We start from the raw sequence: 15,489 nt of genomic DNA, 5'->3' as shown, positions 1-15,489 counted from the left end.
GGCACAAGGTTGGGAAACACTGCTCTAAGGAGTAACAGGCTGAAGAGTGGCAACGGGAATTTTGAGGGAAGTGGAAGGTTGTCCTTGACCAACTGACCTCTGGGAAGATGTCACCCAAAGTTTCTGCCAATTTGCATGTTGCAGAGTAAAGGGCTACAGTATACAGTTTTTTTTAAAAAAAAATGAAGATAGATGCATGCATTACTTTATTCAGAGCCAACTGCTGTTCAATCACTGTGCTTTTGCTTAGGTTAAGGATAGGGATGTTCTCGGATGCCAGCTCCCATTGGCCCCAGCCAACATGATCAATGGTCAGGGATGATAAGAGTTCAGCAATATCTGGAGAGGCCATAGACTCCCCACTCTGGTTTAGATCTTGCTTGGTAGGGAACTTGCACTTAATATTTACCGTGTTTCTCATATTATAAGACATGTCTTATATTTATTTTTTCCTAAAAAACACACACTATGGCTTATTTTCAAGGGATGTCTTATTTTTTTCCTCCTCCTCCTGTCGTGGCCGGCATTGCTGCTGCGCCTATCACTATGTCTTAATTTCGGGGTATGGCTTATATTCCTTGAATGCTTAAAAATCCTGCTATGGCTTATTTTATGGGTATGTCTTAAAATATGAGAAACAGGGTATATTTACTCTGCTTATTGTATTCCCCACCCCACCACCCAATTACTGCCTTAGGAGAGTCGTGACAAGCTCTTCCTGATCATGAAGCTGACTGAAGCTCAGAGACTTAGCTGAGGTGCCTTTTCATGCCTGCTGCCTTTGGAGTCGTTTTTTTGGAGCTGCTGTTTAAGGGACGCTAAAAAGAGAAGAAATCTAGTGCCTTGAACCTTGAGCCAAGTGACTTGGAACTTCATCCTTGGACCAGTTTGACTTGCAGTTGATGTGGGCCTCCTACAGCTGTTCCAATATCTGTGTCCGGATATGGGGCTGGTGTGCATAAGTGAGTTGTTTGATCAATTCAGGGAGCCATTTATCATGTTGGCCTGGTAGGCTTTTCATTGAGCATGCATCCCGTTTATACAGGATTTCTGTATTTCTGTTTGTGCAGAATTAAGTGACTCTTAAAAATTGTGCTCAGAATCTCTACCATTGTAGAGGTCTTTGTGATGTTGTATCTTTATTTTCATTGTTTACACTTTAAGCCTCTGTTTTTCATGGGTGTTTTAAAACTCTGTTGTCAGCTGCCTTCCCTGTCTTGACCAGGAAGCTCTTTGTAAAGGGTTCACAGTGTTGTTTTAATTGCCATTCCTTTTTTTAAAAAATCAACTTTTATTTATCAGTTTTACTTAATAACATGCAAGTACATCATTCCTAATGGTAACTGCCTGGGTCTGTGCTGCTTCAGCCACATAGCAGAGTGTATTCAGTGAAATGTAGTCCTTCTAGGCTTCTTTGATGGAGAGGCTTGGTTGATCACCTGTCCAGAACTTGGAATGTGCCTGGGGAAGGGAAGATACATTACTTGTCTTCAAGTACAACCCCCCAAAATGTTAGGGCAATTATCTCTGCTGCCCCAAATCTTCCTGAAGACTTGCTGGGTACAAACTAGGCACGTATTGTACTTCAACCCAGAATCTGGATTGACTTCTGTTGATCACTCTGCCAGATGGTTGGATTTTGCATACTAGATAAGAACAGCTTCATGCTGAAGCCTATATATGTGTCCCAACTATATACTTTGTTTTGTTTTAATTGCTGCTTTAGGAGAGTTGTGACAAACTCTTCCTAATCAAAAAACCAATGGAACCTCAGAGGCGTAGCTGTGAAGCCCTGCCCATAGGTGCCCATGGTTCATGCGGTCCATGGCCATCTATAGAAACCACTTTAATCCAGGGTTGGGAAGTTGTGGTCCTCCAGACGTTGTCAAGACTACAATTCCCAACATCCCTGGCTGTTAGTCTTGCTGCGTGGGGCTGATGGGAATTGGAGTCCAACATCTGGAAGGCCACAGGTTCCTTACTCCTGCTGTATTCACTGGGTATAAATATAAGACAGGAATATGCTGATGGCATTATGCTTCAAAACGAACGTGTAGATGCTTAAGTCATTAAGTTGAAACGAAAAGATTTTCTGGAATGAGATGGGGTGGAAGAAAGAACGTATTGAGGTACATAGGTTTGTAACTATACAGTTACTCAGAATCCTCAGAAACCTTGGTTTTTTCAAATTGTAGAAGGGTCAGGCCAGGCATCCCCAAACTTCGGCCCTCCAGGTGTTTTGGACTACAATTCCAATCTTCCCTGACCACTGGTCCTGTTAGCTAGGGATCAAGGGAGTTGTAGGCCAAAACATCTGGAGGGCCGCAGTTTGGGGATGCTTGGGTCAGACTATCAAGTAACAGCCAGATCCTTGGCTGGAGTTAATTGCTGTGTTGAAATAGAAGCCAAGGGTTTGCTAATCTTTGGCCCTTATAAAGTGCTCATGTTTTCTTAATCTATTTCCGTTTTGGATAAGCATTAATTGTTGCATAAATGTCACACTTAAGAGGTACTTAAAAACAAGCAAACAAACAAATAAATAATATAAAAATGGTAATTTATATATTAGTTAATGCTAATAAATATATTGCAGCTGCTTTATGGAGAGTTGGCTTTTATTTCTCTTTGATTACATTGTTCAGCTTTGTCAAATCATATTACCCAAGGGTCAAGCTTTCAGCACAACATTAAAGCAACAACAGTTGAACACTTCAAAACCATGAGAGAATTTAAAAGCATGTTTGCAAAACACATAGGGCATAATCTGACCAAAGTTTAAAAACAGTTAGTCTTCTTTCAAGGAGACAGCAGTATTTTGTCCTTATTTCTGAGCCTGGTAGAAGATTTAAATAGTGGTCCTCGGGGTGGGGGGGATTCTGAGCCACACCTTGAGAATAAAAATCTGCTTGTGCCACACCAATTTTTTTATTGATAAGGAATACATTGGAAAACAAAAAGAAACAACTCCTAGCAGTGCTTGATTTATAACATAGAACACAATTACTTTATAATATGACAATGGGGCATTCATAAGATATTAAACAACACAGCTACATAGGAACTTGAATCATTCCCAAAATATAATTATAAATGATCCTCTTACATATGTACCTTAAGTATGTTTTTTTTAGAAAAGGTAATGGACCCCTGGATGGTCACCTTTTACCTTAAGTATGTATACAAACTCAGAGGTGTGAACTTGCTTTTGCTGGGTAATCTTGATATTAGGACTACAGTGGTAACTCGACATACGAATGCTTCGACTTCCGAAGGTTTCGACTTACAAAGTCGACAACCCTGAAAGTCTTTTCGCTGCGCGCGCCCTGCACAAAAGCACAAAATTGCGCATGCACAGCGCAGAACAGGCGCTTTGACATCCGAAAACCTCGACTTACAAAGAGCGCCGCGGAACGGATCATCTTCGTAAGTCGAGGTACCACTGTAATTTGAGACAAACTCATCTCAACACAAAGAAGCATTTCTCTTTTCTGATCTTTAATATTTGGAAGACCCTGTTCACAACAATGCGTCATATAGAACAGTAGAAGAATAGCTAATGCTCTTGAAGAGAGACATGGATACTGATACCCGCCCCCCGCCCCCAAATAGTTTTCAACTATGCTACTCTGAAATGTTTAAATGTTTCTTTGATTGTCCTTGAATCTTCCCGCAATACTTGCCATTCTTTCCTGCCACACCACTTGAGAACCACTGGCCTTAAAAGAAGTACTTCGCACAATGCATTGTTGAACTATCAGATTTGCTACTGTTGAGAGTCATCCATTTAGATGGTTTTTAAAAAGGGAGGGAGATTAATAAAGGGTAATGCTTTCAGTGGTTTCTAGATGTGATGGCAATCTGCAACCTCAGAGGCACCATGCAAGTTGCTGGAAAACTGGTGGGAGAGGGCTGTTTTGCTCATGTCCTGCTTGCAGTCTACGTGAGAGGCACCTGTTGGTTACTGGGACTATACAGACCTTTGTTCTGATCAAGCAGGGCTCTTCTTAAAATGATATTAAATTTCAAAATCTTTTAAGACTGGGGATTAAACTCTTTAAGAAATCAAGAGCTCAGTCCCGTCGATTTCAAGAGTCTATGGACATTATGGGCAGATTTTGTTTAGAGGTCAGTTCATCTTTAAATCTTATAAGAAGATTCCCACAGTGGAAGCAGCTTTTTCATTTCAGGTGGGTGATTTTATCAACTGTCAAGATTACAAAAATAAAATGGCACTCTGTTTCATACCTGACACAAGCATCAGCCTGGGCAGACAGTCACTGAAATTGGAGACAGGCATTGGGAGGAAAATGCATTTGAGAGCTTAATGCTACTGATTTGATTTCCATGAACACAGCGAATAATGCATTAAACAATCGCTAGCAGAGTGGTAAAAAAAGCGATGGCTACCATGCCTTTTTTATGACAGGAGGAAAGAGATGAACCAAAAATTAATGTGGTCCTCTTGGAGTTGGGGATCTGCACTAAAACGACTGGGGGAAGTGAGAAAAATAAACTATTTGATTGACGCAGGTGCCCTCAGTTCCATGATCCAGGTCTCTTCTCGTCTCCGTGGGAGAACTGAAGGGAGAAAAAGCAAAGATTACAAAATGGACCTAGGGAGAAAATGACTGGCTAGATCAGGGGTCAGCAAACTTTTTCAGCAGGGGGCCGGTCCACTGTCCCTCAGACCTTATGGGGGGCTGAACTATATATATTTTGGGGGGAAACACAAATTCCTATGCCCCACAAATAACCCAGAGATGCATTTTAAATAAAAGGACACGTTCTACTCATGTAAAAACACACTGATTCCCAGACCATCCGTGGGCCGGATTTATAAGGCGATTGGGCCAGATCTGGCCCCTGGGCCTTAGTTTGCCTACCCATGGACTAGGCTATGATGTAGCTCAGATGGCAAAACTTACTGAGTGAAATAAGGTGGAGCATCCTTGCACTAAAGGAAAATCAAACCCGACCAAAGCCACTCCCCTTGCAATGCTCTGTAGACTCTTTACCCAAACAAGGAAGTAAAACTGAAACATAATGTTAGGGTACATGGAGATAAGGAAGCGAAACTGAGAATTAAGCTTAATTTGCAACAGTGAGAGACACAACAAAAGCAACCTTACTACCCTTCACAGCAAGGAACACTTTTTAAAAAGACCTTCTGAATGCTTCCTCTTCCCATTTGATCACTGCCGGGGGGGGGGGGGAAGCGAGTTTTGTTTGTTACTGCCCTGTGTCCCTAAAGCTAGCCATAGATTCCAAGTATTTAAAAGCCTCAAAGGTACTCCACTCTGAACCAAATAACACGCATACAAACAACCACCACATGAGACCACATGTTATTCAAACATAACTCTCGAACCAGTGCATGCACCAGAAGCCAGTACAAGCATGCTTTCCAGAATTCTGTAAGCTGAGCTTTGGCAGACATGCGCGGGGAGGGTATCGGGGAGGCAGCCACATAATGCTTTTCTGCACGCTTGAGTAACACGGATATACTGCACAGATGTGAACAAGAGGATGAGCTTTCAGACAACCTTAAGAGTGTTGGGGTTGAAGTGCTTTGTCACATATACAGGATTCATAGAATTATAGAATTGTAGAGTTGGAAGGGACACCAAGGGGCATCCAGTTCAACCCCTTGCAGCGCAGGAATCTCAGTTGAAGCATCCATGGCAGATTCAGTCTCTCCTTCTTCCTTTGCTTTTACCCTGCCCAAATGCCTAATGTTAATGGCAAGAAAGGGCTGCTAACTCATTAGCCATCCATATGTTGAATGTAAGTGGGGGGGGGAGTGGTGGTAGTTGGGGACTTATCCCTAGCCATTATATCTCAGGCCAAACTATGAAACCGTGATGTTGCAGCACACCTGGAAAGATCCAGACTAGAGTATCATATTTTTAAAAATTCAAAGTTGTCATTCGCCAACAGAATTAAAATTTTCATACCTTGGCTTTTTGCTTTCTTGACAGAACCTATCTTGACATATGGTCTCTTCTGGCATCACCTTCCGAAGTTTCTGAACAAGAAGTTCCATGCTAGGGTCAGTGTTGTTTTCCTCCTCACTGTTTCTGCTCTAGGAAGAATAGCACATGGAGGTAACATTTCGATAATAGGGAGATAACAAATATATTTCTGTTGGAAATGTTAGATTATCCCTAATTCAGATGTCAGGGCAGTTCCTATAGAGGAGATCTTCTGGCCCAGGGTTAGGGAGACTTCAGGCTCTCTGGAACTATTTTGTATTTTACACAGCCCCCAAGATCTAACAGCTAGAGCCAGGTGGGTGTAAATATGTGCAGCAAAAGGATAAGATAAGATATAAGATATCTTTATTGTCATTGTCCCCTTGCGGGAACAACGAAATTACTCGGTTGCTACATCCACTCAGATAAAGCATTCCGCATAATCCAAAATTACAAAAAGCTAATTAAAAACAGTTATTATACTACAAAATGACAAGTAAAATAAGATGACTTCAAAGTCCGGGCTTTCCATTTAAGGCCAAAATTGCTCTAGAGAAGAAACTGTTCCTGAGACGGCTCGTTCTTGCCTGCATTGTTCTATATCTCCGTCCTGATGGCAGGAGCTGAAAGAAATGGTGACCAGGGTGCGTTGGATCTCTTGATATATCTAGTGCTTTTCTATGGCACCTGGTGGTGTAAATTTGTTCTAAGGTGGTGAGTGAGCAGCCAATAATGCTCTCTGCTGTTTTAATAATTAATCAGCAGAAGACAGCATTCACTCACAGTTCTCTCAGTTGCCACCCACAGCTTCCACTCCTCCAGCTTGGATGTCTCTTTCACATGAAGTACGTATTTTGTAGCAGAGGTAAAATCTTTAAAAACAGGCACCTTGGATGAATTTGCGCAATAAACGGGATGCACTGTTCTAGTGCATATAAATAGGTTGGCAAACATATATTTAGCCCTGGAGAGAGAAGATTGAATGGGAACACCATCTATTTAAACTATAAAATTGCAGGAGGCAGCTGTTTACATCAGCGTCTGCCATAGATCAACATAATTAGATCTACTGCTTATGCTGTCCAGCTCTTATGTCATAGACCAGAGGCTGCCAACATCCAGTTGTTGTTGGGCTACAACTCCCATCGGCCCCAGCCAGCATAAGCAATTGTCAAGGATGATGGGAATTGTAGTCTATTGATAACTTGAGGGTCACGGGTTTCCCACCCCTGTCCTGGAGCCAGTAATCACTGGAAAGCTCTTAAGGCTGATACAAAAGTATTATTTCATAATGATGTGGGGCTGCTGAGATGGTACAATGTGGTATGCAGAGAGCCATACCCCAGATGTCCACTTTGACAAGTAACATATGGTGGAAATGAATTTGTCTGTGTCTTCTGCATCTGCCCATCCTGAGCAAGAACTATCAAATAACCCTGAGGCAGCATCACTCTAGTTCACTGAGGGACATTTATATGGTGGATTTGATCTGCCTGCTGATGACTGTGGTGTGGCTCCCTACCACTACCAGGTACCATTACCAGGTAAACTCCTCAGAACAGGTGAGGATGCATCAGAAAGCCCTTTCCCCAAAACCTACTTAAACATGAAGCTAGAGAATGAGCTGCAGCACTAGTAAGAGGCAAATGGCAGATTGGCTCAGCACCTCTTGAGCTGCCCAATAAATCATAACCAATCTGCCCAATTTTAAAAGATGAGTTTGGCCTAATTAGGCAGCTTCCAATTTTGCTGAAAAGTAATGGGGAACCTCATTCCAGAAGCCAAATAGAAGTCATTAAAGCACAACTTCAAACGCCTTACCATCTGTTCACATAGGCCAGTTAATGATCTGGCACTCAGGCTGCTAGAGGCAGATGAAATGGTGAATTCTTCTTCCGACTGCTCACTTTCCAGTCTTCCTAAAATAGCTCCGGTTTTAACAGGGGGTCCCAGACGTTGCTTTTCAGGAGCTTGACACACACAGTAACTCAGTAGTTCTGAACACCTGCAAGCACCTGGTGTCACTGATGGGAGAGACATCATCTGCTTATCCCGGGACTCTCCTAAAGTAACATCCTGCATCTGTGTATTGGCAGGATCCTCAATGGCATAGCTGTCCCCTTCTTCCTCTGAAGAGAAGAGCTGGTCTAAAAAATGGTGTGTACTTTGGTTTCTGACATTTCCATCTGTAGTCCTAGACCTATTCATAGTTAAACTTGGTGGTACAGCTTCATCCATTTCCTGGCACACTTGATACAGAAAATGTGATTCACGCTGGACCTCGGGGATATGGTCGTTGTTCTCATCCTCTTGAAGACCTGCCACAATCCCAGGGGATATATTTGCATCTTCAGGGCTTCTTAGGTTTTGCAGGCTACAACTTTCCAAACCAGGGTGTTCCCAAGCAGCGGTGCCAGGAATGAACTCCTCTTGAAGTGTTTGAAAATGAACCTGGCGGCATTCAGGGTTCCTTGATACTAAATCACAGCACTTTTGCTCATTTTGAGGCCAGTCACTTTCAGTGTTTTCCACAAGCTTGCTTTTCTGATCAACTTGGCTGTGTATTTGATTGCCTTGCCCTGTAAGAAACCACCCAGAAATCGGTGTGGGATCATATTGCTTCTGAGTCTTTTCTCTGGCCATTAAACTCTGGATACTTATCACTTCAGCTGTCAATTTTGCAGAATATTTTGTGCTGCATCTTTTTTCTTCTTGATTACTTCTGGAACTCTGGATCGGTCTTGTATTCAAAAACTTGCTTGCTGGAGAGCTCTTAACTTTTGGGACTGTTTCAGTGGGTCTGAGAGATGACTCTTGCCTTTTGATTTTAAGTGGTTTATTGGAAGGTCCAGCAGAATTCTCTGCAATTTGCTGAGTGGGTGAAAAATTCTTCCATTGAGCATTTGACTGCTCATCTTGGTGTTCAGATATTGCTGAGGAGGATCTGCTTCTAAGTATATCTTTCCTAAATGCTTCGTTTTGTCCAGTTTGCAAATATAGAGCTACGGACCTTCTATCCTCTGAGCTTATATCACTTGATTTAGGGGGAGTTTTCAAAAAAGGCCTGTTAGATTTCTTAGAGTTGTTGGAAGTGCTTGAAGTTTCAGGCGATCTCTTCACCTCTTTCCATTTTTTCCCTTCGCGGTTTCGTTTAACCCTGAAAGACACCAGAAAATGAAAACATTTTAAAATCCCATTAGCATTTTTTTTTTAAAGAAGGACTTATTGAGAAGCCAGGAAATAAATTAGAAGATCAAAGCTGCAGCCCAACAAAAAGAAGCAACCCTACACAGTATTCACATTACACTGAGGCCAGAAATAAGCCACTGCTATTCTGGTGTAATAGCCCCATATCCAATGATATTAAGCCCAGGAGGGGGAGAAACTCACAACCAGAATATATGAAAAAGATGTTTTAAATGTATCTGACACATCCTTGGTATCTCTAGAAAAACCGCCATAGCTCAACCAATCATTCCCCCTTCCCCAACACGCAAAGGTGGCCAATGAACTTGTGTCAAGGGCACCCCACATCCTTGCATCATTCCTCCTCTCTCTCACACACAAGATAATGCCACAGCGCCCCCACTCATCTCGGCAGTGCTAAAAGGTCAACTTTACGTGGGAAGGGGGATGCTTGTGTTGCACAAAGTTGACACGAGATCTTCATCAGTCAAAGGAAAATCTATCATTCTGACCCCACAGAAATGAGCAAATACCAACACTAATAAAACTGTAGAATCCCTTCATCATGTCACCTCAATGAAAAAGCCTAACAGTCCCAGAGATGGCTCGTCCACTGCTAAAAGGAAGAGATGCCAGGGCAATTAGGCGCCCAGAGAAAACTGATCCATCAGCTGCAAGGGAAAGGAGGAGGTGGGAATACTTTTCTGAAAGACAAAAAGCAAACAGAAAGAAAGAAGATGGAATCTCAGGAGGATAGGAATCATCATTGGGCATGTGAAATGGTTAGTCTAGGGATGGAGGAGACATTTGATTCATTGTGCATTTAAAGCATAATATGCAAAGCAAAACACAGCCATCCTTTAAAATCCACACTTACCCTATTCTAGGGGTGCATTTCTCCAGCTAACCAATGTTTACCATAATGTGGATAAAAATGAAGGCATTAGTGATTAAAAAAAACATGCACTAGGGGGAAATGCTTGCAAAACTGCACATTAGTCATGTAAAATGTGTTTTTTAGGATAAATTTGCACTAGAATGCTGGTGAGCTTTCATGAGGATTTAAAAATAAAATAAAATAGCAAATTGCTGCTATTTTGTGAATAACTAAATTAAAGTTTGGAAAAATGAGAAACTGGTAGAAATGGACAAATCCTTCCACCCCTGGGTTTGACTGTATGGAATTTAGGGCAAAGGTTTCTTTCAAGATGCCAACTGGCATGTCACCAAGCTGTCATACCTTCTTGCTTCATCTTCGTGAGAATGTGTGGAGGAAAGACATGTCTTCCTGCCACTGTCCAGACTTGGAATGTTTTTTGCTTCTTTTCTCTTTGGGGATGAAAAGATTTCTTGGGTTGTTCCCATTTCTCTGGGAGAGGCTTCAGAAGTCTGGAGAAAGAGAATCAACATAAATTCTTGAGAAATGTGTTTTTTATCCGTTGAGTTTGACAGAGAGATGTGTTCACAAAAGCTGCCCCTATCTACTCTCAACTAATTCTAGAAGTAAAGTAGCAGAATTATTGCTGGGAGATGTTTGCTAGAACGCAAAAAAAAAGTTAGCTGACTTCTTCTTCTTCTTCTACGTAAAGAGCATAAAGGAACAGTGACAGATTTTAGGGGTAATGCTTAAGAATTTAGTCAATCTGTGAAAGAGGGTGACTTGATACACACAGCAGCCACGATTAGCTTGGAAGCCGATGTAATGAGTCTCCGTACTTCTGGTGTCATACATGGAGTAGTAGTTCTATGTAGTCTGGAGGGGGTGCTCTGCAGCTTTTCCTGCCTGATGAAAAACAAAGGTACAGTGAATTAATGCCAAGAAAAATGCCGATATTTACAACAAGCAGGCCCAGCTCCAAGTTTTGGGGGCCCTGGGCTGATGAGGGTGGGTGCCTGGCACTGCTGAACAGAGCTGGGGATCGCATACACAAACGCACCGCTGGAGCTGCTGGCTGCTCACTTGCTTACAAGTGGTGGCTCTGGAGAGGTGCTGAATGGAGCTATGAGCCTTCACATGTGCAAACTCCCTGACAGGGACATAAGAATCTGCCTTATGCTGAATCAGACCATTGGTCCATCTATCTTAGTACTGTCTACACTGACTGGCAGCAGCTCTCCAAGGTTTCTGGCATAGGTCTCTCCCAGCCATACCTGGAGATGCTGGAAGTGAACCCAGGATACCTTCTGCATGCAAATCAGATGCTCTATCACTGAGCTGTTACACCCCTTCCCTGATGCCACTGGCTTAAATATGATAGTCTTCCCCCTGATGGGCACGTGTTGGGGGCAGCATAATAAAGGTGGCAAGGCTGTAGAATCTGTGTATGCAGCTCACAACTCTGCTCAGTGCTGTCCGCAGCTGGCACTATGGGTGGGCAAGAGGCCAGCTAGTCACAGTCCTGGGCCAGGCAGGTCTGCAGTGCCTGCCTATTTCCCCCAAATGCTTGCAGGCCCCCCAATATAGCATTGCTACAATCAGTTGGGAATCAGTTGGGAATGAGAGTGACTACTTCTACAACACCTAAGCCTGTGCTTCTCTCTTCAGTACTGAATCCTAAATCTCGGTCCCCGTTAAATTAAAAATCCTGGCATTAGTGTTGGGGACCCCCAGTATTTACCCAAGCGTGCCAGGTGCTGGCGCTGGGCCTGACTGCAAAATCAACAGCTTTCAACAGGAGAGACTGGACACAATCAAACACTCTCATCTCAAAATGACAAAACCATAGGATCTAGCTGCCATTTTGCACAAGCAGGGGCTGCATCCAGAGCATCCCAGTTTGGTTCAACCAGCAGGTGTGGTTGTGTGAATCCCATATCCACTGCCAGTAGCTCACAGACACGGCACATGTGTGGCAGCTGCGGTGGGGTGGTTGAGTGTGTTAATGCAATAGGTTTTGTTTCATACACTCAACTACTATAATGTCAGGGAGCAAATAATTTGAGATTGTTCTTGGGTGTACATTTGCATTATAGCATGCTAGCAATCAGCGGGGAAGCAAGGGCTTCTGCTATTAGGCAACAATTAGACAGCAATAGGTTTTACCTTTTTGCACTTTTTGCTTTGCCCTCATTTGTTCTATCAGGTGTGTAATCCTACAAATAAAGATGCAGAACATGTTACTAACTTGTCTAATGCAAGTCAAAACGCTAGATGCTTTGGGAGCTTAGAAAACCACCCAGTTGCACTGTATCTCTTTCAATAATGAATCTCGATTTTGCAACTATGCAAAGGCCTGTAGCGAATGAGCTGAGTCCTCGGGAGCAAAATTAGTAGGCAGCAGAGGATGAGTTCTGCTACTATCAATTTATTTCACTGTTAATTTGTATGTCATATTTGTTGTTATAGTCGTATTTGTTTTACCACTGTTTTTGTTTTTAAGCCTTCTCAGCAGCTGTCTCTTGGTAAAAGGTAAAGGGACCCCTGACCGACTCTGGGGTTGCGACGCTCATCTCACGTTATTGGCCGAGGGAGCCGGTGTATAGCTTCCAGGTCATGTGGCCAGCATGACAAAGCTGCTTCTGGCGAACCAGAGCAGCACACGGAAACACCGTTTACTTTCTCGCTGTAGCGGTACCTATTTATCTACTTGCACTTTGGTGTGCTTTTGAACTGCTAGGTTGGCAGGAGCTGGGACGGAGCAACGGGAGCTCACCCCATCGCAGGGATTTGAACCACCAACCTTCTGATCGGCAAGCCCTAGGCTCAGTGGTTCAACCCACAGTGCCACCTGCGTCCCTGTCTCTTGGTAGCCACTGTTTTATTTTCACAAAATGCCCTGGACATAAGTCAGAGGAGGGAGAAGTAATGGCCTTGATCACAACAGACAGCCATGTTCCCCCACCACCACTCCTTTCTTCAAAGGAGCTCAAGATGGCATGCACAGTTCCCCCCTCCCATTGCAACAACCCTATGAAGGTGGTTAAGCAGAGAGATAGCAATTGGGCTCAAGATCACCCAGTAAGCTTCAGGAATGAGTGGAGATTTGAATTAAGATCTCCCCAGTCTTAGCCCACCACTCAGCTGCTCCACCATACAGGCAGGGAAGTGCCTTGTTCAGTGGGAGGGAGGAAGCGGAGGAGGCACACAATTCTGAGATGTGTAATGTCAAACTGCAGTTTGGTGTTATTATTTATTAAATTTAAATCCCAAAGGAGCCCATGGCAGCAAAAAACAATAAAAGCATTTTAAAAACAATTCCAATATAGATGATGGCTGGAAAAGTTCTCTGCTTAAAAGGTTTGTGGGAAGAGGAAGGTCTTCAGTAGGTAACTACAAAGACAGCTCCTGTCTAATACTGAACAGGGAGAATTCAAAAGGGCAGGTACCATGACACTGAAGGTTGGATTCCGATATTGTGCGGAACAGAACTTGTGAAAAAATGGTGCCTGCAGAGGGCCTCTCTTGCAGAGCAGTGACCAACTGGGTATATAAGGAGATAGATGATCTTTCAGGTCCCAGGCTGTATAGGGCTTTATACACCAAAACCAATGCCTTGAACTTACGGTATTATGTGTGAATACACCCACTGGCTGGATACACATTGCTATTTCCTATATGATGGCTCTACCACCATACAAGGCAGATGATTCCCCAAACATGAAATGATATGTATTAAAAAGGTGGTATGCCTAAAGAAATAGAGAAGAGTGATTCTAAATGTTACTTGTGCCATCTTTTTAATAAGCTTTTCCAAATCCTTTTGCTTTTCTGGGCTTTTCTGCACTTTTCTGTTGCATTCTTCGGTGCTCCCCATAAAGGCACGTAAGGATGCTTCCAATTTAATTTCAGCAAAATTATGTTCCAGCTCCCAGTTTTCCTTCTGCTTCATCAAAAATGCAGGATGCTGCAAGACCAGTAAAAATGAAGATTCTTAGAAAACTATTTAGATAGGGGAATCTTGAGAAACTCTACAATAAAGTTAATAGGCTCAAATCTACAATACACAAAACTAGTTTTTGTGTGTGCATATTCAACATCAAAACCCCACTTTTCTATATGCCAATGTTAAAATACTCAATCATAAAAAAGAAAAAATACCAATGCATCTCACTAGTATTGCAAATACCACTCAAAATCTATAAATTTAGGCTGCAATCCTAAACACACATTACTTATACCCAGATGGCCAGGGTATAAGTAAGACCAGACACATTGTGCTGCTGTCAATGGACATGGCTAGGATGGCATGGAACGAGGGTCAAGTTTGCTACCATGATAATCCCTATCAAGGCCAGATGCAGCATAACAACCCAGCAAAGACAAATTGGGAGAGGCTAACAATCAGCCATCACATGGTAAGTTACAACAGGAGTAGGTAGTTCTACTAATGAACAATTTCTGGTTTGCTAATTAGTGCTAGAATAGTGCCCTCCAGATGACGTTGGACTTAAAGGATTAACACCCCCAAGCCTGGTTGCAAGGGAGAAAATAGGAAGGTGGGGAGCTGGCTGAGGTTAGTGGGCCAGTGCCCCCCTTTCCCTAATGTACCAGCCTTCATTGTGTGCAACAGATGTGACTTTGAAACTCACACATACGTTAACAAATATTTACCAAATGCAAACTTTCAGTCTCGTCATGGATGACTCCAGACAAATCGAAGGAATCTTCTTTCCTTTGTACATCAACATAATACTTTCTAAACGGGGCGAAACACATATTTCATTATTTTTAAAAAAGAATAATTGCCATCTGGCTATGCTGTTCCCTTTGCCATCATAACATTCAAAATCGCAAAGCTATCGTGAAGAGTTCAGGAGTTTCAAGATGCTTCTGCTTCCCTGTCTAATTTTGCAGTACAAATTTAGCATTTAAAGATCACGCATTGGCCTGAGATGATGGTTGAAGCGTTGCCAAGCAGGATGGAAAGGACAGATCTCCAAGGCAGCAATCCTACACATACTTAAAGGTAAAGGGACCCCTGACCATTAGGTCTGGTCGTGACCGACTCTGGGGTTGCGGCGCTCATTATTGGCTGAGGGAGCCGGCGTACAGCTTCCAGGTCATGTGGCAAGCATTACAAAGCTGCTTCTGGCGAACCAGAGCAGCACACGGAAACACCGTTTACCTTCCTGCTGTAGCAGTACCTACTTTGCACATTTGTGCCCCCGTTTCCCAGCCACTGAAGTGCGCGCAAACACTCAGACACTCACACTCACTCACTCACACACACTCCTTACAGCCTGTGGGCCACCGAGCGGGCCAGTCCCCGAGGGGACACGGAGCCTCCCGGCAGCGCCGCCATCGCTTCACCCCTCAGCGCCGGGAAGGCTTTCTGTGGTCGCCATGACGACCTCAGGAGGACGCGCCTCCCATGGAATTGACGGTCGCTTT

The 15,489-nt window shown here is 43.2% G+C and overlaps 2 protein-coding genes across 3 annotated transcripts in view; one reads left to right on the top strand and one right to left on the bottom strand.

The window, feature by feature from the left end:
- Positions 1-2,601, top strand: part of TMC7 (transmembrane channel like 7) — a 20,730-nt gene extending 18,129 nt beyond the window's left edge. Inside the window, exon 16 of the mRNA XM_035131997.3 lies at positions 698-2,601. Within this exon, the coding sequence (XP_034987888.1) occupies positions 698-757 (60 nt within the window). The 3' untranslated portion in view covers positions 758-2,601. The remainder of the gene's footprint in view (positions 1-697) is intronic.
- On the bottom strand, positions 2,541-15,489 carry LOC118093146 (uncharacterized). 2 transcript variants are annotated; one of them, XM_035131995.3, is made up of 9 exons: positions 15,336-15,489; positions 14,710-14,794; positions 13,823-14,002; positions 12,202-12,251; positions 10,830-10,941; positions 10,399-10,547; positions 7,794-9,129; positions 5,955-6,082; positions 2,541-4,578 (listed from the first exon to the last, which is right to left on the bottom strand). In XM_035131995.3, exons 1-9 carry the CDS (start codon positions 15,398-15,400, stop codon positions 4,482-4,484), a joined length of 2,202 nt encoding a protein of 733 aa, XP_034987886.2. In that variant the 5' UTR covers positions 15,401-15,489; the 3' UTR covers positions 2,541-4,481. The 2 variants fall into 2 exon arrangements, with proteins under 2 accessions (XP_034987886.2, XP_088512985.1); XM_088656859.1 differs by lacking the exon at positions 2,541-4,578 and adding an exon at positions 5,562-5,717.

Source organism: Zootoca vivipara, chromosome 13, assembly GCF_965207765.1.
Source record: "Zootoca vivipara chromosome 13, rZooViv2.hap1.1, whole genome shotgun sequence".
NCBI classification, from domain to species: Eukaryota; Metazoa; Chordata; class Lepidosauria; order Squamata; family Lacertidae; genus Zootoca; species Zootoca vivipara.
The sequence above is the reverse complement of the archived record's forward strand: the minus strand, read 5'-3'. Positions and strand labels throughout refer to the sequence as shown.